This window comes from Phyllobates terribilis, unplaced genomic scaffold, assembly GCF_046119375.1.
Source record: "Phyllobates terribilis strain yellow unplaced genomic scaffold, ASM4611937v1 Scaffold_8__6_contigs__length_399053987, whole genome shotgun sequence".
Classification (NCBI taxonomy): domain Eukaryota; kingdom Metazoa; phylum Chordata; class Amphibia; order Anura; family Dendrobatidae; genus Phyllobates; species Phyllobates terribilis.
The window spans coordinates 140,424,868-140,449,819 of NW_027362768.1; the positions used below are offsets into that span (position 1 = coordinate 140,424,868).

The following is a 24,952-nucleotide window of genomic DNA, read 5'->3' on the forward strand; positions in this document are numbered from 1 at the left end:
GAGTCTGATAGTCCGGTGGGCTCGGCCAATGCTGCCCTAAAGCAGGCCAGGCTAAGAAAAGTGTGGGAAAGGTTACTGGGACAAATAGGGGTGGCTGGGGACCGAGTATGGACACCCGGCCACCCCCTGGAGGCTGGGGAGCAAGCGGGGACACCCGGCCACCAGGCGGCTGGGGACTGAGTATGGATACCAGGCCGCCGACACAGCCATGGCGTGGTGGCCAGATTCCGCCTCCACATGCCTAAAAGGCTCAATTTAAAGTGCAAGCAAGCAGTATGGTATTGCAGCCTGGGGGTGGGTGGGTGGCAGGCTGCATACTTGCGCTTGCATTGCAAGGAATGGGAGAGGTACAATTGAACACTGCCCTGGGACAAGGACTTGAATGGGGATAGTTGCAAGTCTGCAACGACAGGTGCAAGGTGGGAGGCATCTTCGCATGTACCATGAACAGGGGTTTGGCATGCACACACTACAGCGGAATAGGCTCTCCTTCCCACTAAATGCACTGGGGAGGGCACAGGTAATGTTTTGGTATACGCGCTTAATCTTATGTATAAGGCACACCAGGACAAATAGGGGCGGCTGGGGACTGAGTATGGATACCTCGCTGCCGAAGCAGCCATGAGGTAGTGGCCAGCTTCGGCCTCCTCCAAACTAAAAGGCCCCATTTCAAGTGCAAGCTAGCAGTATGGAATTGCAGTCTGGGGGTGGGTGGGTGGCAGGCTGCACACTTACACTTGCATTAAAAGAAAACATAGCAGATGCTAACTTCTGTCATCATCATCATGCTCCTCACCTTGGCACTCTCAACTCCACCGATGGAGAAGTCAGGGCCCACCGGAGGAGTCTGGTTCTCTGGTGGGCTCGTCCAATGCTGCCTAAAGCAGGCCGGGCTAAGAAAAGTGTGTGGGGGGATGTTCCAAGGAGAAATAGGGGTGGCTGGGGACCGTTTATGGACACCCGGCTGCCCCCAGGCAGCTGGGGACCATGTGTGGACACCCGGCCGCGGGGCGGCTGGGGACCGAGTATGGAAACCCGGCTGCCGGGCGGCTGGGGACTGAGTATGGATTCCAGGCCGCCAACACAGCCATGACGTGGTGGCCAGATTCCGCCTCCACATGCCTAAAAGGCCCAATTTCAAGTTCAAGCAAGCAAGCAGTATTGTATTGCAGCCTGGGGGTGGGTGGGTGGCAGGCTGCATACTTGCGCTTGTATTGCAAGGAATGGGGGAGGTACAATTGAACACTGCCCTGGGACTAGAACTTGCATGGGGATAGTTGCAAGTCTGCATCTTCTGATGCGGCAAGGATCACTTATGATGGGCACACTTTTAGACAGTGACCTGGGAGTCAGAGATGCTTCCAGGGGTCTTCCCCATGCTGTTCCCATGTCTTTTCAGCACTTTATGCATGTGTCACACAGCACATGGCCAGATAAGGTTGTAAAATGTTAAAATGACATTTCCCGGTGAATGCATTTGTCATAGTTGAAAGCAATACAAAAGTGAAAAAACGCATAAAAAATGCTACTTGTGAACATAGCCGAAGGTGTGGAGGAGTATTTTTGTTTTTGGTCATTTATTTTAACTTATACACAAGTCTTTTCCCAGGAAAGGATGTTCCTTAACATATTTCACAGGAAAAAAGTTTCACTTTAGTTTTTGAACGTTTTATTGTGAGCCCGTAAAAGTGGCTTAATACCTCTGACCATGTTGTTGACAGCAGTGACCTGGGGGTCAGAAATGCTTCCTGGGGCGATCCCCATGCTGTCCCCATGTCATTTGAGCACTGTCACTATCGTTTTGGGCACTTGTTAGGCTTTTAAAAGACTGCCGGGGGTGCCACCGCAAAAATGCTCGAGTCTCCCATAGACTAACATTGGGCTCGTTGCTCGGGTCGAGCACCCGAGTATCACGGCGAGCTCGGCCCGAGCTTCGAGCACCCGAGCATTTTAGTGCTCGCTCAACACTACTCTTTATACATCTGGGGAGGTATCTGCCGGTATCTCTCCCGCACTGGGCAGCGCACCCTGTGGGAGTCTCATGGGTAATGGCTTCGGTGCAACCAAAATCATCCTCATGGCGAGCAAAGACTTCCTGGTACCGCTCCAGTACCTCCTCAACCTGCTGCACCTGTCGAGGTGTAAGTCCCGTCAATTCAGCCCGCATTTGTTCTAGGATTCTTCGTCCCCCCTTCGCACTAGCCCGGTGGGGTTCCGGCTGCACGGTGACCTCCAGAGTCCAGAGTCTCCTCGTACAGCGGACAGCTGTACCACATCAGGTCGCACCAACTTCTCTGGCATTCCCAGAATCTGGACTATTTCCGCCCTGGGAGGGAGTGTGAGATCATCTTTGCCCGGATTAACACACCGCACTATAACATTGCCACCCTGGACGGTGGCCAGTGTCCGAGCCACCAAGAGTCCGGGAGGTACTTTGTCCATCGATGTTGGTTCTATCTGAACTTCGACTCCCTCATGAGGTGTGCAGGCCCGTGCGGGTAACGTGAGTACAGTTTGTCCGGGCGGTAAGGTGAGCGGCGTAGCTGCTGGCACTATTATTTTTCCCAGGACCTTCCCTTCACTCGACGTCTCCTGAGCCTGGGCAGCTCGGATTAGTTGTTGAAAGACCCTCCTTTGGGGGGTTCGTGGGTCCCACTGGTCTAGAGGAATCTCCCTCGGCTCACTAATCAGGATTTGCCCGATCTCTTTCAACACATTCATTCCGAGGGTCACCGGGGGTCCACATCCGGTTCCCCCTGCGACTAAGACGACTCCTTTTTCACCACATCTTTTCCACATACTCAGATCTTCATCCACACCACCCCTGCGACTGGGATGGGTAATTGATTAGCTGCCGTGAGTCTAATTACTGGTCCCCATTCAGGCAGCGCTATCTCTGGGAATCGCTGTTGGAAGTAGGCTTTTGTCATCGTAGTCACCTGGGATCCCGTGTCAATCAGGCAGTGAACAGCCCGACCGCTTATTTCGGCCCAGACAGTCGGGCTGGTGGAAACCAGGTCCTTGGGACTTCCTTTTCTTCTTTCCCCTTCCTCAGGCTCCGGGTTGTGTCCCCCAAACACAGAGCCTGCTAGTTTAACGGCTGTCGTGACAGGGGCTGCCCTTGGCTAGCACAGCCCCTGGCGTAATGTCCTGCGCCTCCACAATTCCAGCAGGTCGTGTCTCTGTCTGTGTACGGCTGCCTCACTCCTCTACGGAACTCTCCTGCAGGGGGGGACCTGAATTCAATTCTTTCCATAACTGGGGCAATCGATCTGGGTATCTCTGGTGTCGGGGCAGGGGTCTTCTTGAGACTGGACCATTCATCCCGCATCTCCCATATCTCCTCACGCATCTCTCGAGCCCATTCCGGTTCAGCTGCAGGCGGGGTGGGTACCTCATTACCCCGGACCATCCCTGCCAGGGCCGTCACCCCCATCTCCTGCTCTCTCACACGTGCCTCTGCCCCCACTACTAGAAAAGTCATACATGGGTTAGCGCACAGGCGCTCCCGCAAGGCCTGCTTCAGGTGCACATCCCTGAGGCCTGCCACAAACTGGTCCCTCAAGATCACATCAGGGGGGCCCATTCCCAAATTCCCCATGTCATCTTTTCTAGTGATATAGGCATGCACCCTCTGTAAGGCATTAACATACTGCGTCACAGTCTCCCCCTCCTGCTGCACTTGGTGAAACAGCTGTATCCTCAGCTCTCCTACATTGGTGGGATCCCCATGCATCTCCTCCAGTATCCGCACTACTTTTTCTACAGTATCCCGGGCATGGGGAGGGCGGTACATTACGAATTGTCGGGCATCGCCGTCCAGGGCCAGTAAGGATATTTCGCCTTGCATAGCTGGGGTCAACGGATGCATAAGTAACATACTCCTAACTCTCTCAATCCAGTCCCACAGCATCATATTGTCCCCGGTGAACTTTGGGAGATTGCTGAGCATGGCCCCCAGCGGCAAGCTAGATTTAGGAGCACCCAGGATGGGCTGCTCTGCAGTGTCTGTGTCTAACGACTGCATCCTGACGGCTACGCCAAATGTAACACGGGTACTTTAGATGCAGTGACACAGAAACACAGAGCAGCCAATACGGGGATAATAAACAGGGGGGGTTTATAAGAACAAGGTCAATCTCCACGCAGGGAGCAACAAGGAAAATATGGGGGGAAAACAAGGAAAATAGCAGGTGAAAGTCTGTAACTAACAGTTCACAGTCTGACAAGATGTAGCAGAGCCGGACCAGTTGTAAACATCAGTTTGTACACTTAGCTGACTCTGGCTCCTCACAAGGCAGTCGCCAGCGGATGCAGGTGATGATTTCTTCAGGCTTCCCCGCCCAAACAATGCTCCGTCTTCTGGCAGCAGCGGGCGGTCTCCGGTTTTACCCGCTGAGCCCCTAGTCTATAACACAGCACCTCACATGCCTTGGCTCCACGGACCCTGTGTCCCTTGTCTCTATAGTCGGGCTTGACTCCTCCGGTCCACTGCACCCGACTCCTGCTCCCAGTACACGAGCCAGGAGCCTGGACCCTCTCACACTGTTCTCCTGCGCAGGACTCAGCTCCGCTTTCCCGCGCAAAACGTCCTCGTCTCTTCCTCTCTCCAGCCACACCAGGAGTCCCTCGGTCACCTGACTTCCCAGCTCTGTCTCTGGACACACCCCCAACTTCCCAGTCACATGACTCCTGTGCTCACAGTCTGTCTTCCCACTGCAACAGGAGGTACGGCCCCGGCAGTTCCAGATCCCTTGCTCTGAAAGCACTTACACCCTGGTCTTCCCCCTTACAAATTTATGTGTTATAATCCTCAATGACTAAAATACAGTTTTTTAAAAAAAAAACTATAAGATCCTTTTGATTGAAATGAGAGCGAAAGATGAAAAAAAGTTCTAGAAGAAAAACTGTATGCAACTTCTTTGCTTGACAGTACGGTCACAGATTGCAGAGCGAGCTAGAACTGACCAGTATCCTAATAAATATAGATGGGGACACTACATATGACATTGAAGCTTCATGTGCTTTAAACCCGAAACATCCTGATGGTCATTTAGTGCAATACAAAGCGACTTTTAACCACAATGAAATGCTTAATGTTTCGAGCATCCATCCCTCTTGATGTAATTAAATTGGCTCTACATTGTCCACTGATCTGGTCATATTCCAGTAACTTCCCTTCCAGCTGTAATTACAGAAGAGTCAGTGTTTTTTTTTTTTTAGGAGTGTGAAATTAAATAGCGTGTCTATAATTTAAATAGGGACATTTCCAAAAGAAGACTGAATAATACAAAGAAATAAATCAACGGGCACTTAGAAAACCATTACTTATTATAGGATGAAGTTTACCCATTACTTAAAGAAACAGTGTTTTGTTTCGGCCGTTATCTCGCCTGCCAAGAAGTTTCTGTTACTTTTTATTTAAAATAAGAAGGAACAAAGTTGCATAAAGCGATTGCTATGTAATTAATATGTCTGGCACTTAAAAGAAGGAGCCCGGCTAAATTAACATCTGATGAAAGGCTTGGGATTTGCACACCAGACTAGCAAACTGATATATACACTGAGATGGAGCCGGCAAAAAAAACATGATTTAAAGCAAACAAATATATTTGGTAACTATGGACAATGACTGCTCTGTTTGTGTGAACCAAAACAGCCATTGTACTCTATAATTAAACTGTCATTCCATTTAATATTAAAAAACCATACTGCATAAAAGCAACTATGGAGTGGTAAAAATACAGAAAAAAAACAAAGCAGCTTTCTACATTACTCATAGGAGTATCCCAAACTCAATACCCCAAGTAATAAATGTACCCCATGAACTATGTACAAGATAAAAACTCACCTAAGGAGAAGCAAATGTACCTGCAACTTCTTGCATACATAGGTTGGAAAAAGACCTACGTCCACCAAGTTCAACCTTTCTCCACTAATTATACATTTTTGTCACAAAAAAATATATATATTTTTTTCTTTTTTGTGAGTCTCTCCAGTAATTGAACCCACGACCTTCAACATTACAGGCAGGAGCTAAAGCAATTGAGTCAAAAGGTTATTCCCAACTCAACAAGTTATCATCTATTCACAGAAATAACTTGCTGATCACATGCACAACACCAACTCATTGATTTTTTATGAGTCCGTTATAGACAATCAAGCACAGTACTCGGCTATCTCTAGCAGTCCTATAGACAATCAATGGAGCATCAAAGTCTCGTTCTTGGGAATTGGTGGAGATCCCATCAGAGAGACCCCTAGCGAACATAAAGTTATTACCTATCCTGTTGATAGATGACAAGATGAAGAGTTAAGAATAATCATTTAACCATTAGATTGATTGTCTATGGTACTGCCAGTCACAAAGACAATCAATACAGCATCAGAGTCCATTCTTGGGATTAGTGGGAAACCCAACAGTGGCATTCCCAGCAAACATAAGGTTATAAGTTATAACCTATCCTGTAAATAGGCGATAAGATGAACAGTTGAGAAAAACTCTTTAAATCACATCATGCGCTCCCATACAAGTCTATGGGTGCCTCTGCCCCTGAACTGAAACGAAGAAGTGTCATCAGTGACGTTTGTTTCAGTGGTTGGGCTAGTCCATATTCTACTGAGCATGTGTCAGTTGTAAATTCCAACTTATGTTCAGGAGTATCTTGTCACTGTGCAATATGCAATATGCACAGTGACAGTGCGTTCGCTTGCCAGCTCTGATGATAAATGAAGACACTTGCGAGAGTGGCACTGTTCTCTGCTTTTCCTGGACACCGGGATATTCTTCTTACCATGCACACTGACAGTGAACTCTCTTGACGGCTCTTTACTTCGGATAACAGCTGATGAACGAGTGCATTGTCACTGTGCGTATTCCACAGTGACAAGATCCTACTTAGCATACATCTGAATTGACAATTGGCGCATGCTCAGTGGGGCATGGACTAGCCCAGGGTCTGAAATGGAGCTTTATTTCAGGGAGAGGGTTAGGGGCTGCGGCAGTGACCACAGCCTCTGAACCCTGATGATGATTCGTTTGACTATTCGAGCATGCAATGGGATTCTCAAACAAAGCATCATCAAAAAGAAAGTAGTGAAAAAAAATAAAGCAGTTAGAGTAGTGAGAGAATGATAGCGACTTTTTAATTAGATTATATTAGAAAATTGATTCGATTATGACTTTAAATTGACATTTAGAATTAAAATAAATGTTTGTTTCGGACCACTTCTATAATGATATGTTCTTTCTGTGCAATGATAATAAAAAAGCGTACGATAGTGGACTGGATGTCTCGACTAGTTGTATAAATGATTACCACCAATTACCTTGAACACCAAGGGCATCCTTGTCCCATGGCCATGTTGCAGCTCCAGCTAGCTCCTCCCCTGCAGAACCAGCAAAGAAAATATTCAGGAACAAAGTGCTGTTCAACTGCAAGGCATCTCTCAGCTCCTTGACACTCATATATGCCCTATTAGGATGCAAAAGAGAAGACGAAGCACATTATCATTAGACATAACTTGTCTCCAAAGAACAGTTTTATTTAGTCTGCAATTAGGAAAGTTGTTTATTTGTTTCACAAGATCTAGTGACAATCTCTCAAATGAAATCAAGTCATAACGATAACAATGTCAAGCAGCAGAACAGTCGATATGGTGTCATTTTCAATAATAAATATGCTAAAAAGAAAGCATTAGAGCAAAAGAAAAGCAGTGAAGTGATGCAAAAAAGCAATGCAATTAGGACACATACAGCCATCCAGGGAAAAGGAGGCTGAATGCTGGAATGAAGGTCTGTTCACCATTGAGTACACATTAAAAAAAAGGCTTATTTAATCAAAATGCTCATTTACGTCCCATGTTGCAGATTTCGGAAATCCTAGAAGAGCAGAACATTCCTAGAAGAAATGGAATGAAGCCATTTCCAGTTAGGTTTAGAATCCTGTCCGGATCATTGGCTCGGTTAGATGTGAAGCTCCACCTCTGGAGAAACTTGTAAAAATGTTTTATTATTAGTGAATTGCATTAAAAGTAATAATTGTACAGTTTTCTAACATAAGATTTAGAATCTCTCACTTCGAGGATATGGACACCTTTGCGGGCATTTATTTATTCACTTAAACGCACATCTTTGGAGCTAAAAATTATTTTTCCAAATGGGTTTCATTAAGAATTTTGATATATTGACATCTAAAGGCTCTTTCTTTCCATTCACGTCACTGGCTACAGAATGAGTTAATTGAGAATCTGTCAGTGATCTTGTTGTGTCTAGAGTTTGTTGTGTAACTCTTATCTTCATTTTTCTGAGCTTCATTTTTATGAACGGGACCGTTGGAGTAAGTTGTACCTGATTCAATAAAGGGAATCTGTCAGCAGGTCTTTGCTCTGTAATCAGGGAGCAGCATGATGTAAGGGCGGAGAGCCTTATTCCAGAGATGTGTTACTTCCTGGGTTGCATAATGTCATTTTGATACAATCACAGTTTTCTCTGTTCAGATCTAACAATACTCAAAATGCTGAGCTCAGTATAACTCACCATACTGATTGTCTGATTTTTGTGTATACTGTGCATAGGCAGAAAGCTGCCTATCATCACAAAGGGATGGCCTTGTAGTCATTTCTCTGCAGCTTCTATCACATCTCCTGGAATAGGGCTTCATTGGGGGTGGCGCCACAGCTTCTGTCACCGCCATCCCCTAATGACATCCTGATTCAGGGGGGAGTGATGGAAAAGTGACAGCAGTTTCAATGGCTGACACCACACTTCTTCTGTGCCTGCATCTTCAGCGGCAGCCTTCACAATTCTGTCTCCACCGCTCACATCTTTGGTCGCCACCACTACAGTCCCTGCTTCCAACACCATCACCTCTTTTCCTAAAATGAGAAGTCATCAGAGGGTGGTGATAAAATCAGGGTGAGTGACATCAGCAATGTCTCACAGCTTTTATCACCATCCTTAAGCGAATTGACTCCAAAGGGTAGCGCTGGTGTCACTCACCCTGCTTCTATCACCACTACCTGATGCCAATTATTTTCAGGGCAATGACAGAATCTTTGGGGTGTTGTGGCTGTCACTCACCCTGCCTCTATCATCACCCTCTGATGACGTCTGATTTCAGGGAAAGAGGCGGTGGTGTCAGAAGTAGGGACTGTGGCGGAGGCGACTGAAGATACAGGTGATAAGTACAAAAATGTACTGGCAACCACTGAAGATGCAGGTGGTGGGAGCAAAAGAAGTGTGACGCCAACCACTCAAGCTGAAATCAATTCTCTATCACTTACCCTAAACCAGGGAATCAACAGGGAATGGTGGTGACAGAAGCTGTCGGAAGTGACCGCAGAGCCACCTCCTGATGATATCCTACTTCAGGAGGGGTGACAAAAGCTGCGGGAAAGTGACTGCAGGTCCATCCTCCTGTAACATCTCATTTAGGACTTCCCTCAAATTAAAGAGGTTGTCCACTACTTATACATTGATATACAGTACATCAATGTATGGCTGGGGGGCCGACACCCAGCACCTCTGCCGATCAGCTGCCGGCCGGAAGTACTTACGTACGCGGAGTAGTGGCCGGGGCTTGGTACTACACATCCACCTCCTATTGATATGAATAGGAGTCGGATGTGCAGTAACATCCCCGGCCACTACAAGTAGACAGCTAAGCTCCACAAGTAAGTTCTTCTGGCCGGCGGCCGCTGCCACCGGTAACAGCTGGTCTGCTTTTGCTTTATTATAAAATTCCCTACCATTTTCCCTGTCCCGATCTTTCCTATACGTGTTAATTTTTTTCTTTAATTCCTGTGACATTTAAAAAGGTTGTCCACTACTTTTGCATTGATGACCTATCCTTAGGATACATTATCAATGTCTGATCGGCCGGGGTCCAACACCTGGCACCCCTGTCGATAAGCTGTTATTGGCGTCAATGGCAGCGGTCGCCGGCCGGAAGAACTTACTTGCAGAGTTTGGCCATCTACATGTAGAGGCCGGGGCATGTTACTGCACATCCGACTCTTATTCATATCAATAGGAGGCGGACATGTAGTACCAAGCCCCGGCCACTACAAGTAGATGGCCTAGTTCTACGTACGGAAGCCAGCTGCCACCAATAACAGCTGATCGGCGGGGGTGCCTGGTGTCGGACCCAGGCCAATCAGACATTGATGACCTATCCTAAGGAAAGGTCATCACTGTAAAAGTAGTCTACAACCTCTTTAAATGTCACAGGAATTAAAGAAAAAAATAAACACATATAGGAAATATCAGGATAGGGAAAATGGTAGGGAGTTTTATAATAAAGCAAAAGCAGAACCTGGTTCCTTAGCTCTATAACTCAGTTCTTGAAATCACATGTTTTGGGAATAACTCTTTAATGCTAAATATTTATATAGTAATGCAAGTTGCTATATGTAAACTGTAAAGTTTAATGCTGGACAGAGGTTTCAAAGCAAAGACCAACCCTGGTCATGGAGATGGTGCTATGGCAAGACAACCAGTGAACGTATTGCCGTTAGCCAAAATGACCACCAAAAAATAGCTCAAAAGCAAAAAGAAACCCACAACAGATCCAACAGACATAATATCCACTGAATAAAACCCTAGAAAATGGCTGAAAATCCAACAAAGAAATACTTTTTTTTCTATAAAAATGAATTTCAGTATTTCTGTGCTAGAAAAACTGCACTGGATACAAAAGCAAATGTTCTACATTTTACTATATTTTTTTCTTATGAACCGAATTCAACTTGTAGAACATTACAATAGCACATTCCTCCATTATGTTACATAATGTTAGATATGTATTCATATTTCTATTACAAAATAATAATATATTACACATTACAATGGATTTTTGACTACTGTTTATTTTGGGGCATCTCATTTCTTTTAAAGCCTAGGATTTAGTATTGTTTGGTCGTATGTAATGGAGTCTGCCAGGTGAGGTGGCTCCAGGAGGTCTGCTGTGGATTTGAGGTTCAGATGAACTGTAGTGATATTAGAATTTGGTCAGATTTTCATGACTCCTTTTTCTTTTACAAAAATTCTTTTGGATGCTGGTTATTGCTCCTTCCAGGGAATTACAAGAAAGAGCACTGGGACCAAACCCAAACCCTAATCCTACCACAACCCCGTGGACCAAAGAGCAGACTTAACGGAGCCACCTTTGCCAGCCTGGCAAACTGAGTACCAGATGCATATTTGTGACGTTACCAGGATTTTGGACAAGACTTATAACACTTAGATGAGATTTCAAATAACATTTTCAAACAAAAGAAACATTACTTATTAGCATAGCTGTTATTTAAATCAATTCAGCTCTGAGTACTTCAGTTACATGGATTCCGCCTCTGCTCTATCGCTAGAATATTATTAATTCATGTCTGTAGGAAAGAGTTTTATTTTTAATTATATCCATAAAATATTGGAAGTTCTTTTTCAGCAGATTGTGCAAATGTAAAAGACGAAGATACAAAATTAACTGTTCAGATTCATCGAATTTCCAAAGACTTCCAAAGATTTAAATAGTCGTAGGTGAGTTTCCATATCCCTCACGTGTATCAGGACCACCAATTCAGGGTCAGACTGATCCACCCACACCCCACCACCAAAAAAAGGCAATCAGTTTATTCATCTTAAGGCCACATTCACACGTGTTCAGTATTTGGTTAGTATTTTACATCAGTATTTGTAAGCCAAAATCAGGAGTGGAACAATCAGAGGAAAAGTATAATAGAAACACGTCACCGGGTCTGTATTTATAACCCACGCCTGATTTTGGCTTACAAATACTGATGTAAAATACTGACCAAATACTGAATGTGATTGATCAGAGTTTGATCAAAGTGGCATCAGTGTTTCATGAAGGTGGAGAGGAAAAAAAAGTTTCTCCACTCCCTTCACTTTGTCAGTCCGTGTCATCCGAGTGCAGTCCGATGTTTTTTACGGACACTTACTGTAGACTTGCATTGTCGATTTTGATCCAACACTCGGATCAAAATCGGACAAGTCTCTTATTTTTTCCTTAGACCACTAGGTCCGAGGAAAAAAAAAAACAGAAATGTGTACAGACCCATAGACTATCAGAGGTACAAGTGCTATCAATGAAAACCACGGATAGCCCTCAAGCGATAAAATCGGATGTGTGCACAAGCCCTTATTAAAAGAATATCAGGTGCTGCAAGTGATAAGGAAAATGCCCCATGATACTTGTATACAATGTTGAACTGTGGTGACCAGGACCCACCAGTAACCAACTCCAGGGCCCCACTTTTCAGCTTCATGCAAATGTGACATTATCCTCAATCATAAATTAATATAACAATGAACTGGGTAGATTGTTAAATGAATAAGATGCTGCCTTTGTCTGTACATAGGGATTCATGTATATAGTGCCAAGTACTGCTCATATAATAGGGTGGTGGCCCACCGGAGGATTCCCCTGTTCTCCTGTGGGCCAGTCCAAGCCTGCTTATATACATAATATAAAAGAACATTAAACAACTCCCTATCATTTCCCAGCAATATTTATATTTTCCTGTAGATGCTCATTAGGATAGTGTACCATTTTCTAGATCAGTGTCTATTCTTTAGTCAGCAACCAAGTTTTAGAAATCAATGCTTTGCTAGTCAATTCCTTAGCCATTGGACTCATTGTTATTCAAAACCTGTTGATTTCACTGCAATTGGCTAGAAAACTATTGCTGACTTGATTCATTTACTTCTTGGTTCAGCTGAACTAATAAATGCCTTAAATTGAATAAATGGGAAAAGTCGGTGAAATAGCATCCGGCAAAGGAAAAAAAAATGAAAAAAACAAACCGTCAGCATATTTGTCATATGGCGTGTATTCATTTCATGCAAGATTGAGATTCGGTTAAAATATGTGTAAATTAGCAATTCAAATTGTTTGTTTATATCTCTTTTATGTGTATATGTTTATCTTTATTTGTATGGCAGGAACAATGAACGGGCGCTGCTACTAATGCAACATATCAGGAAGCAGCCTTCCTGCAGAACGTACCCTCAATATCTGATAGAGAAAGACATACCAGGATGAGAAATCAGCAAACACAAAAGCTGCAGCCGCACTCTGTGAGTGCCGAGATATACACAGGCATTGTATAGGCAGATTATTCAAAATTGCATTACTGCTATAATTACCATAATTAGAACTGTAAGTTTCTTAGAGCACTTTTTTTTTATTAAAGAGGTAGTCCAGCATATAAAACTTAACTCCTACTGAATATATGCGGTGCAAAGTAAAAATCCTTAAAGGGGTTTTCCCATCTTCTGAAAATGGGTAAAATTCTAAAGTGATAGTAAGAAGAAGCAGCGACTTTATACCTCTTATTGAAAATTCTCTCTGTTCTCATAAATAGATGCATTTTTAATTCTATGGTTTATTTCTCGGTGCCCAGGTTAACAGGCGCCTCAACAGCTTATCAGCGGTGGCCTGTGTACACAGACAGACCACAGTAAAGGATGCACACTGAAAGATCTGTAATAGATCTGTAATAGATCTCTCAGTGAGCATGGGCTGCCATAGCTCTTGACAGTGCCAGTCCTGTTTACATAGGATGATGGGTTGCCGAGAACAAAGATCTTTTGCACTACGCCAAGATCATTTCACCCAAGAACAAGTATTTTGCTCAAGAAAACTTGTTCACGATTATCTTTCAGTGTAAATGCAGCTTTACTTGCACAGAGATGGTAGTAATACTCTTGTTTGTAAAAAAAAAAAAAAAAACCCTCCCTTATTATGTATAATGCCATCCCTTAGTGTATAGGATCTACTCTTGTTATGTATAGCACTATCCCTTAGTATATAGGGTTTTCTCTTGTTATGTATTGTGCCGTCCCTTATTATACAGCATCCTCTATTGTTATGTATAGCACCGTCAGTAAGTATTTAGCATCCTTTCTTTTTTTGTATAGTGCCATCCCTTATTACTTAAGGTTTCCTCTTGTTTTATACAGCCCTGTCCCTTATGACATAACATTCCCTCTTGTTATATATAGCGCTGTTCCTTATTACATAGCATTATGCAGTATATTGCTGCTCTGTACCATATAGCGTCCTCTTTTGTTATGTATAGTGTCGTCCCTTATTACATAGTATCCTCTATTGTTATATATAGAACTTAACATAAGGGAAAAAAATGAGCATGCCGCTCTTTCTGTCTCATTATTAAGACGAGCCATGCCCGATTTGATGGATAATTTTTCCAACAGACACCAATTAATTGAGGCTGAGTTTACCAAATTATAATGGGGATCAGCAAGATCCTTGGAGGGTAATATAATTTTGATATAAAGAACAATGGCACAGACATTGCAATCTTTATATTATCAAAAACACTTGAGTCTCGATCTAAAACATAATACATTGTAGCGACAAAGTGTTCGGGTACTAATTCATGCAGAGGTGCTGCACAGTGCAAAACCTTGTGTAATGTGGTTTCTGGGTGCATGGTTATACAGATGCATCACAAGTACCAGATGAAGCAGCATTGTAAAACTCTTAAAGTGGATGTCAGAATAGCTGTATGATGCTTTGTGAAAGTGTAAGTCATTTTTGTACCTACTCTTATTGACAGTTCCTCAGTGACCCTCCTTTCTGCTGAAATCTCACACTGCTCAGAACAAGCTGCAGCTGTCAGTCAGTCTGAGTGGGAGGCAAAGAATTAATAGACTTGGACTAATGAGCTTGACTCATAAAATGGTCATGCTATTATCAGGATTATACAGCCATTCTGATCTGGATTTTAAAAATAAATACACTAGTGTCATCAGGTCTAAGAAATCTTTATAGAGTATGCAGTTTTTATTGTGAAATCTGGTTACAGATCCGCTTTTCATGGAGTCTGGCAGGTCGGAAAGCTGTCTCAAGGTAAGCACAGATGCTTACGCAGGGACCGTATGCTAAAAAGAGCCATAACTTTAGTTTAAAAATCCATGGACTAGTTTTAGTGAAAACCGTCCTTAGGTTCATATGCAAATTAGGTGCTTGGTGTATGGTGGACAGGGCCATGTAGTCAAGAGTACCCTTTCTCTGAAGGTTTTGCCAGTTAGCTCTATTAATTGAGTGTGAACTTCAGTTGAGTTAGTGCTGTCTCTGCTGAAATCCTTTGCATGCATTACAACATTGGTGCATGCACAGAACAGGGAGACAGCTGGCACCCAGAAAAAGGCTCAAGCAAAGCTAGTGCTGTCATTCAATGCAGCAGGGGAGGCGTTAGCCAACAAAATTGTCACAGGGAGGGTGCCCCATATTGCACAGTCACTCACACAGAACTTTAAGCACCTCATTTACACAAAAAAAGTTTTCTTCATAGACATTTAATGGGGTTGTCCGGTCCAAATCAGTAAGTCTGCAGTCACTCTGTGTGACTCAGGGACTGGAGGCTATGTACAGTACAGACCAAAAGTTTGGACACACCTTCTCATTTAAACATTTTTCTATATTTTCATGACTTTGAAAATTGTACATTCACACTGAAGGCATCAAAACTATGAATTAACACATGTGGAATTATATACTTAACAAAAAAGTGTGAAACAACTGAAAATATGTCTTATATTCTAGGTTCTTCAAAGTAGCCACCTTATGCTTTGATGACTGCTTTGCACACTCTTGGCGAGCTTCAAGAGGTAGTCACCGGAAATGGTCTTCCAACAATCTTGAAGGAGTTCCCAGAGATGCTTAGCACTTGTTGGCCCTTTTGCCTTCACTCTGCGGTCCAGCTCACCCCAAACCATCTCGATTGGGTTCAGGTCTGGTGACTGTGGAGGCCAGGTCATCTGGCGTAGCACCCCATCATTCACCTTCTTGGTCAAATAGCCCTTACACAGCCTGGAGGTGTGTTTGGGGTCATTGTGCTGTTGAAAAATAAATGATGGTCAAACTAAACGCAAACCGGATGGAATAGCATGCCGCTGCAAGATGCTGTGGTAGCCATGCTGGTTAAGTATGCCTTCAATTTTGAATAAATCCCCAAAAGTGTCACCAGCAAAGCACCCCCACACCATCACACCTCCTCCTCAATGCTTCACGGTGGGAACCAGGCATGTAGAGTCCATCCGTTCACCTTTTCTGTGTCGCACAAAGACTCGGTGGTTGGAACCAAAGATCTCAAATTTGGACTCATCAGACCAAAGCACAGATTTCCACTGGACTAATGTCCATTCCTTGTGTTGTTTAGCCCAAACAAGTCTCTTCTGCTTGTTGCCTGTCCTTAGCAGTGGTTTCCTAGCAGCTATTTTACCATGAAGGCCTGCTGCACAAAGTTTCCTCTTAACAGTTGTTGTAGAGATGTGTCTGCTGCTAGAACTCTGTGTGGCATTGACCTGGTCTCTAATCTGAGCTGCTGTTAACCTGCGATTTCTGAGGCTGGTGACTCGGATAAACTTATCCTCAGAAGCAGAGGTGACTCTTGGTCTTCCTTTCCTGGGGCTGTCCTCATGTGAGCCAGTTTCTTTGTAGTGCTTGGGGACACTTTCAAAGTTTGCCCAATTTTTCGGACTGACTGACCTTCATTACTTAAAGTAATGATGGCCACTCGTTTTTCTTTACTTAGCTGCTTTTTTCTTGCCATAATACAAATTCTAGCAGTCTATTCAGTAGGACTATCAGCTGTGTATCCACCAGACTTCTGCACAACACAACTGATGGTCCCAACCCCATTTATAAGGCAAGAAATCCCACTTATTAAAACTGACAGGGCGCACCTGTGAAAAGAAAACCATTTCCGGTGACTACCTCTTGAAGCTCATCAAGAGAATGCCAAGAGTGTGCAAAGCAGTCATCGAAGCAAAAAGTGGCTACTTTGAAGAACCTAGACTATAAGACATATTTTCAGTTGTTTCACACTTTTTTGTTAAGTATATAATTTCACATGTGTTAATTCATAGTTTTGATGCCTTCAGTGTGAATGCACAATTTTCATAGTCATGAAAATGCAGAAAAATCTTTAAATGAGAAGGTGTGTCCAAACTTTTGATCTGTACTGTATGTGTTATACATACTCCTGCCAGTGGGTGTGGCCTCGCTCCCATACACTTGAGCAAGGCCACGCCCTCTAGTCTGCCACACCCATTGGTCGGCCATGTCTCTAGACGGGGCGCAGCCTCGCTCAATACAAAGTATATGGGAGAAAAGCCACGGCTATTGGCCCGGGAGTATGTATAACTCATACTTACCCTCCGGTCCCGGGTCTGAAACTAGTGAATCCCCGCAGTGCACGGGGCGCGCTCTGGGGGAATTCATAAGTCTGCAGTCACACAGAGTGACTGCAGACTTATCGATTTGGACCGGACAACCCCTTTAAATTAAAGATATGGCTCTTCTTATTACAAAGTCCTCTACAAAGACCTGTGCTTGCTTTGAAACAAATTTCTGACTTTACAGATTTCTTTTAGGTGACAAGGTAAAGTTTTCTACATTTCTAACTCTTCCCGTTGACACTTTACATTAAAAACATTACAAATTCTAAAGTCGAAGTCCACCAAATGTTTCAGCTAAGCTTTGCCAGTGAAGTTTTGAGATCTTCAATGTCTTTATCTTACATTTTTGCATCTTTAACAATTTTTGGAAAAAATCTGTGAATATAATTCCTATCAATTCCTTACCTTCCCCTTGCATCAGGATCAAAGCATGTCTTTGTACTATTTCCAGATCCTTTGTTTGGACAACAGTCTCCATCATCATAGTCATCCCTTGCTGTGTTGCATTCAAGGTGGCACACCCCATCACCCTTCTTACTGGAACTACAAGGCCTGAAGAAACCACAGTCTCCACCGTCATAGCCAGTAAGGGGGTGTTTACACTCAGGGTCACACTGATCATTGCCAACTCTGCCTGGTTCACATCCAGGCAATACTACTCGATTCCGTAAGCTGGAATTATGAATCTGTACTACATTGAGTTGCCAATGGATGCCATGTGGACTGTAAGCATTGGCCAAGGTTTCATGCTGTCTCTCAATCTGTTCAGTGCTTACCAATGGTCTGGATCCATCATCTTCAAACACATTTACCACCCGATAATGGACCACTTTTTCCCATTCTACTCCCGATCTGCTATACCCGCTAGTCACCTCTGGCAAATCACAAAGTGTTCGACCACACGGAGGGAGTGAAATAGTGGAGATAATTTCCTTTTCTGGCAAAAGCCCTGGTATAACTTCTGGATAGACTCCATCTTTATATAGACTCCATATATTACTAGACAGTATGGAATGACTTTGCATTAGTGGTGAAGTTTCAGAAGTTCTTCTGAGGGCTTCTGATCTCAGCTGATGTTGAGTTCTAACCTCTGACGACAGGCGAAAGGAGAAAAGGTGACCCCGATAGTAGTGACCCGTTTCTGAGTTGTCTCCTCCAAGCAAAAGGGATCTACATAATGAAATAAAGTGACTATGGAGGGGACCCAAGAGACCTTTGGCCCCAGAAATCTCAGCTCCATCGATGTACAGCAAAATTTGTTGTCCATCATAAATGGCAGCCAGATGGGTCCAGGTACCAGGCTTGTAGCGATGTGGAGAAATCAAGACTGTAGCGCTCTGAGAGCGGTCAGTTCGGAGTGAGAAGTAGAAACGTGCATCTCTCTTTGCACCTGCTACAGCTGGGCGAATCCCGACAGACCAGCCACGGTCACTGGCCACGTGTGAGCAATTATCAAACATGCCTGAAATAAAAGAGAGAACTGGTAAAAGAACTTACAAAATCCATATTTTGCTAATTAATATTATTTTCAGATACTGAAACATATTCTATTTTTTTTTCTAATTTGTTTTTAATCCAATTGTAGGTTTGTACATTCGGCACATGTTTACGGGGTCAGTCAAGTTGCTTCTCTGTTATGTTAACAGCAGTTCATAGATTTGCTTTATGAGTCATACGGACCAAAGGGAACTGCAGACTGGAGACGAATCATTGACTTCTGTGTGATAGTGTTGTGAGCATGCTCCATTACCTGTGCAGAGGTCACTGTACAGGGAGGGCGAGGAAGTGAGCAGTGACCATCACCAATTGGGAATAATTAATCTGTTTTATTTCCTTCTAACTCTATAACAGAGGTGTTGCACTTCATTGTAATTCTGTCTCTGATGATCATGAGAACACTGCGGAGAAGTAATTTCTAAAGAACAGAAAGTATAATATGGAGGGCTCAGTATCTAGTGTGAAAACTGCAGGATTAATTTTTATAACTTAGATATTTATATGGAAAATTAGGATAATATCACTAATATTTTGTATTAAAAAATGCATTTAACATAAAAAAAACTGATGCAAACTGAAGAGCATTTTCTGACAATATATTTCCCTTAAGCTATAAATCCATTTCTGTCATGATAAAGCCGAAATCACCTTCACCCATAACCAGTCAGAGATGGCAGGGTAATAAAACCAATTTGATTTTTGTCCCAAAGACTGCACAAAAAGATCTCTTTACTGCGAACTGCAATTATCATGAACTTGCAGGTAGTCTCCAGGATTCATAGTATCATTAGTTTCTCAAGGACCTAATCAACACATTGTAAAAAGTGCATTTCCAGATTAACACGAAAGGAAAAAAAAAAAAAAAGCTTTTTCAATTTGCTGATTTTGATAAACATTTTTCCAGCAAGTCAAAGCAGCATGACAATTGACTTTTTTCAAAAGCGATTTCTCTATTCTACATCACCTCTCCTTTATAATTAAGGCTGAAGCACAAGTTCTCACCACCTTAGGATAGACAGACAAGTGCAACTCGCAAATTAAGTGAAAAAAAAAAACGAGATAAACAAGAGATGGTTTACTATTAAAGGTAAGATCCTCAAGAGTTGTCTGTAACATTTATCAGCTTGTAGAGGTTGATAAAGTCTAGGTTTGTGATGCCTGTCGAAACTCCACTGTGACCTCAGTGTTAGATATAGATGAGAAGATATAGATAGATGTCTGAAAGATAGATAGATAGATAGATAGATAGATAGATAATGCATTACATTACACAGAGTCTATTTTCAGTTTTGTTTTATTAGCCCTTTAATTTATTGTTTAGTTGTTTATATTGTTTATATTGCAAGCATTTGTCTTCCTTTCTTGCTGACAACGATTCTTATACAAGCATGTAACATACAAGCATGTAGATTTTGGTTTTGACTATTATCCTAAGTCATGTGACAAGGCTCGTTAAGGAGTCGATATTGACTTTTAGGATTGCTACTTCCTATAGGTGGCACTAGAGTTCTACTTCTCTTCTTCTCTGAAGAGACAATTTGCATATTTCACAGAGGAGCATTGCTGCTCAAAAGTATCCTCACCTTGACATGCTTAACATGTCACTCTCTACAAGGAGAAATGTTACCCCTTGGATACTGGTCATGTGACAAGGCTCGTTAAAGAGTCGATATTGACTTTTAGGATTGCTACTTCCTATAGGTGGCACTAGAGTTCTACTTCTCTTCTTCTCTGAAGAGACAATTTGCATATTTCACAGAGGAGCATTGCTGCTCAAAAGTATCCTCACCTTGACATGCTTAACATGTCACTCTCTACAAGGAGAAATGTTACCCCTTGGATACTGGTCAGATGCCCCCCCCCCCACCCCCAGCCAAACCATATCTCATACTTTGCCTTTGCACTGACGAGGGGCAGTACCCCAAAAAATAGTGTCTGCAAATTGAGATTTTTGTTTTGGCTTTTATCCTAAGTCATGTGACAAGACTTGTTAAAGGGTCGATATTGACTTTTAGGATTGCTACTTCCTCGTTATAGGTGGCGCTAGAATTCTAGTTCACTTCCTCTCTGAAGAGACAATTTGCATATACAAGCATGAAAAAATATTGCAAGCAATATCACGCGGCTCAGGATTTATAACTATTCTACACCCTCTTACAGACCATCATCTTTTTTGTCTAGCAATGGTTCCTCTTTAAAACTCCCCATTCATATTTCTAAGATTTCTCTTGTGCTGCTGTAATAGTGGGGAAGGGCGTAGCCTTCCCTTGGTACTGAGATAGTTAAAGGAAGTGTCCCTGAGGTCAGACCTCCCTCTCTGTGGTAGACCAAGCTAAGGGGGTTAGCTTTAGTGGTCCAGTTAGTAGAGTAGAGGGGGAACTTAGTGCCCTTATCAAGCCCAGAGAGATATAAAGCTTGTTCCTGGTATAATTCTTTCTGGGCTGTAGTACCTGAAAACAGCCACAAGATGCCACTGTTCTGGGTGCAGATGTCAGGTTGAGTCTGCCAGCAAAGTTATAGACAGTGATGGGTTAAAGTTCTGTGATGACAGCTCACTGAGGGTGGGCATATTAGGAAAGTCTCTGTTTAATTTCCAGAATCAGGAAGTGATTCTTCAGTACGAGTTGAGACCTCAAGTTGTTCAGACAGCCTGATTATAGTGGCTGCTAGGGTAGACGGGAGCTCCGTACCCTCAGACAGTGGGATCCCAGTGTGCAAGTCTCCCCACACAAGAGCACGAGTCCTGTCAGCCCACCGGAGAAACTCATCAAAGCGTAGTGAGGACACGGAGCACTTCTAGTCTGCAGGAAGCAGAGGAAGCTAAAGAGGACTCCAGGCTAAGACGTGGGGGAGAGATATCGGATCCAAGTCACTGTCAATACAGAGGAGTCTCTTGGGCCAGGGATTATAGCCACAGAGATGCTCCGCTTAAAGAGGGAACCAGGGCTGAAGCAGTTAACAGCGCCTGTGAGAGAGATGATTGCCTGTCGGGCCTTATCCATTATATCTGACTGTAAATATTGTATATATTCCTCTTATCCAAGTAAAGTCCAAGTTCTGGTTAAGAACCTTGTGTCCTCTGAAATTATTGCTGCCCTGGTCCCAGAAGAAAATTGCCTGGAGACAGCCGCGATCGGATGGCTTGAAGTAAGTGAAGAGCACTACATACACAGCCACACTTCAGAGGGAGGACACGTATTGTCTGTAGGGTGCCATAGCGAGAGGGGGCTACAGCTCGCCCACGACTACCTCGCTGGGGCACCTTACATTTGGCGTAGTCGGCAGGATGCGAGCTCCTCGCATGAAGAAAGCGGGGAAGAGCCGACGCAGAACACTGAGGAGAAAGTGTTGGAAGGCATGCGGCCCAAGATGGCGGCCCGAAGCATGGATTCCAAGATGGTGACGACGGCGGTAAAGTCTGGGAGAAGAACCGCCTATCGTGGGAGTGGACGGCGCTGGAGAGCGCGAAAAGATGTCCAGCCCCTACGAGTTCTGGCCCGAAGAAGGATGGGTCCAGCAGTGAAGATGCGTCCTAGGATGGGACGTCCAGTTAGGAAGAGGGCGTGGTGTAAATTGAAGCCCGGCCCCGTGAGTATCAGCGCGCACAGAGAGGGGGCGCGGCTGAAGGCGGAGCGGCCGAGAGTGGCAAGTGGCGCGGCGGTCGCGTCAGAAGGTCGGCCTAGGAAGAGGCGGAGCTGGACGCGCAGGAAGCGCGTCACCAATAAGCGACCGGCGCCATTTTCTGTCCGGTACGTGAGGAGAAGGAGGCGCTGCGGTGAACGCTCCGGAAGAATGGCAGACGGCGGCTCGTACGACCTGCCCGGAGCGCGAAGTGAGGAAGAAGTGTTGGAGCTGAGTACCCCAGGGGCTACAGGCGAGAGTCGCTTGCTTGCGGATGTTGCCCGTGAGTTTCTACCCCCAGTGGCTGTGCAGTGGACTACTAGGCCCGAACCGGAGCTGGGCCTGCTCATCCATGAGCTCCGTGTGTGGACTTGGAGCCGGATGCCGGGAAGCCCGTCCCCCTCAGCCGAGGGTGGAGAACATCCCAGTGGGGCTGGAGCAACAGCTGCGACGGAGACTGACGGAGGTGAGCAGCCTATACCCTAGCGGCCGGTTTCGCCTGCCACGGCAGCTTCCACGGCGACAGGGGGTGGCGCGGAGGCGAGGCCTCCGAGGAAGAAGGCCCCGCAGGAGAACTTTTGGTCACTGGCCTTGGAGGCCCTGCACTCCTCCTCGGCAGGCCGGTGCACCAAGCCCGGAGGTCCACAGTGGGCTACCCACGACCCCCCAATGACCCCGCGCGAGCAGCGACGGTGGACCGACACCTTCCTCAGAGGCTGGCTGGAAGGGTCCAATGCGGCGCGGAGAGAGTCAGTGGAGGCGTCCCAGACTCGGGGGCGAGTCCTCGAGTTCCACATTCGTGAGGGGTACGGGTTCCTGGAGGAGGAGTGGACCGGGGACAAGGTATTTGTCACCCGTGAGGTCATCAAGCGTGACTACCTGCCTGACCGTCTCCACAACCTACGCGTGGGGGACATTGTCCTCTTCGTGAAATGTGAATGTACAAGGGGGTGGTACGCAGCTGCGGTCACCCGCCCATATAAATGGGAAGACATCCTAGAGAAGGACCGACAGGTCTTCGAGAGGAGGGCCAAAAGAGAGGCTAAGCAGCGCTGGGCTAGGGAAGCCCCTAAAGGCTTTCTGTCCCCACCTAAGGCCAGTACTCCACCGACAGAGGAGCCTAGGAGGCGGCAGTGGGGAGATATAGTGAGCGACGAGGAGGAGGATGTCGCAAGCGGCAAGGAAGCCATTTCCTTAGTGAGGTGCCGGAGAAGGAGTCGGCACCACAACACCCAGGAGGTGCTGAGGCAGTTGAGCAGGGGGCTGCCAGAGAGACTCAGGCTGGTGTTAGCCAGGAGGTCCATCATTTTTCTGTCACCAGCTACGGCCCTACCCAGGTCGGCTGTGGCAGTGCTACGTCCTCGGACGAGGACCCCGGGCCTAGCAGATACCCCGATCAGCCGTGGAAGTGGAGGAAGCCACCTTCATCTGCAGCATGGGCCGCCTTCATGAAGGAACGGGGGGAGGCCCGGAAGAAGTAAGCTAACTAGCTAAGGGTCCGTTGACCTTTCATCTCTTCCTTTATCAGGACCCACCAGCGGTGGTCCAGTTTCTGGGACTTGTACCCAATGGGGGCGGAGTGCCCCATGTTGAATTAAAATGGAGGACTGTTCCCCTACCTCCCAGGCCAGGAAGGCCTTAAGCAGCACCCAAAAGTTGCGTGCCTGGGAGAGCTGCTCTTTTTGTTTTTACTTTTGTTTTCTTTTGTTGCGCTTGTTGCGCCTTTTTCTGATGGAATTTAAAATGCTGAGGCACACCTTGAGGATGGATATCCTCCAAATCAAAAAGACTTGCGGCCTAGCGGGAAGAACCGGTGACCCCCACTAGGGCCAAGAAGAAAGAGACTCACAGGGTGTTACCTGTGACTGTGTGCCTCAGAATGTAGCCCCAGGAGGGGATTGGGGGCTATTGAGGTGTTGACCTGACTTAAAACTGTGGACACTTCGTTTCCAGGGTCCTTACCAAGAAGGACCGGTGCCTCTGAAAAAGTTGATAACGGACTATCCTGAGTTGCTCTTCCAGGGCCCTTAACCGAGAAGGGCCGGTCTTCCATCCAAGAAGATGACCTCAGGACCAGTCGTTTACTAAAAATGTTTTAGTAAAATTTAGTTATGCAACATAATTTTATAGCTGTTGATTGATGTTTATTGCTTAGTGTGGTCAGGGACGACCAACATTAAAGTGTCGGGGAATGTAATAGTGGGGAAGGGCGTAGCCTTCCCTTGGTACTGAGATAGTTAAAGGAAGTGTCCCTGAGGTCAGACCTCCCTCTCTGTGGTAGACCAAGCTAAGGGGGTTAGCTTTAGTGGTCCAGTTAGTAGAGTAGAGGGGGAACTTAGTGCCCTTATCAAGCCCAGAGAGATATAAAGCTTGTTTCTGGTATAATTCCTTCTGAGCTGTAGTACCTGAAAACAGCCACAAGATGCCACTGTTCTGGGTGCAGATGTCAGGTTGAGTCTGCCAGCAAAGTTATAGACAGTGATGGGTTAAAGTTCTGTGATGACAGCTCACTGAGGGTGGGCATATTAGGAAAGTCTCTGTTTAATTTCCAGAATCAGAAAGTGATTCTTCAGTACGAGTTGAGACCTCAAGTTGTTCAGACAGCCT

General features: G+C 45.1%; 1 protein-coding gene across 4 annotated transcripts in view; it reads right to left on the bottom strand.

Moving 5' to 3' along the window:
• PAPPA2 (pappalysin 2) overlaps nucleotides 1–24,952 on the bottom strand; it is a 331,936-nt gene that overhangs the window by 195,441 nt on the left and 111,543 nt on the right. For all 4 annotated transcript variants that reach the window (XM_073643372.1, XM_073643370.1, XM_073643374.1 and 1 more), the window contains exons 3-4: nucleotides 17,633–18,689; nucleotides 7,330–7,475 (exon numbers count right to left, since the gene is read on the bottom strand). In XM_073643372.1, the coding sequence (XP_073499473.1) occupies nucleotides 7,330–7,475; nucleotides 17,633–18,689 (1,203 nt within the window). The remainder of the gene's footprint in view (nucleotides 1–7,329; nucleotides 7,476–17,632; nucleotides 18,690–24,952) is intronic.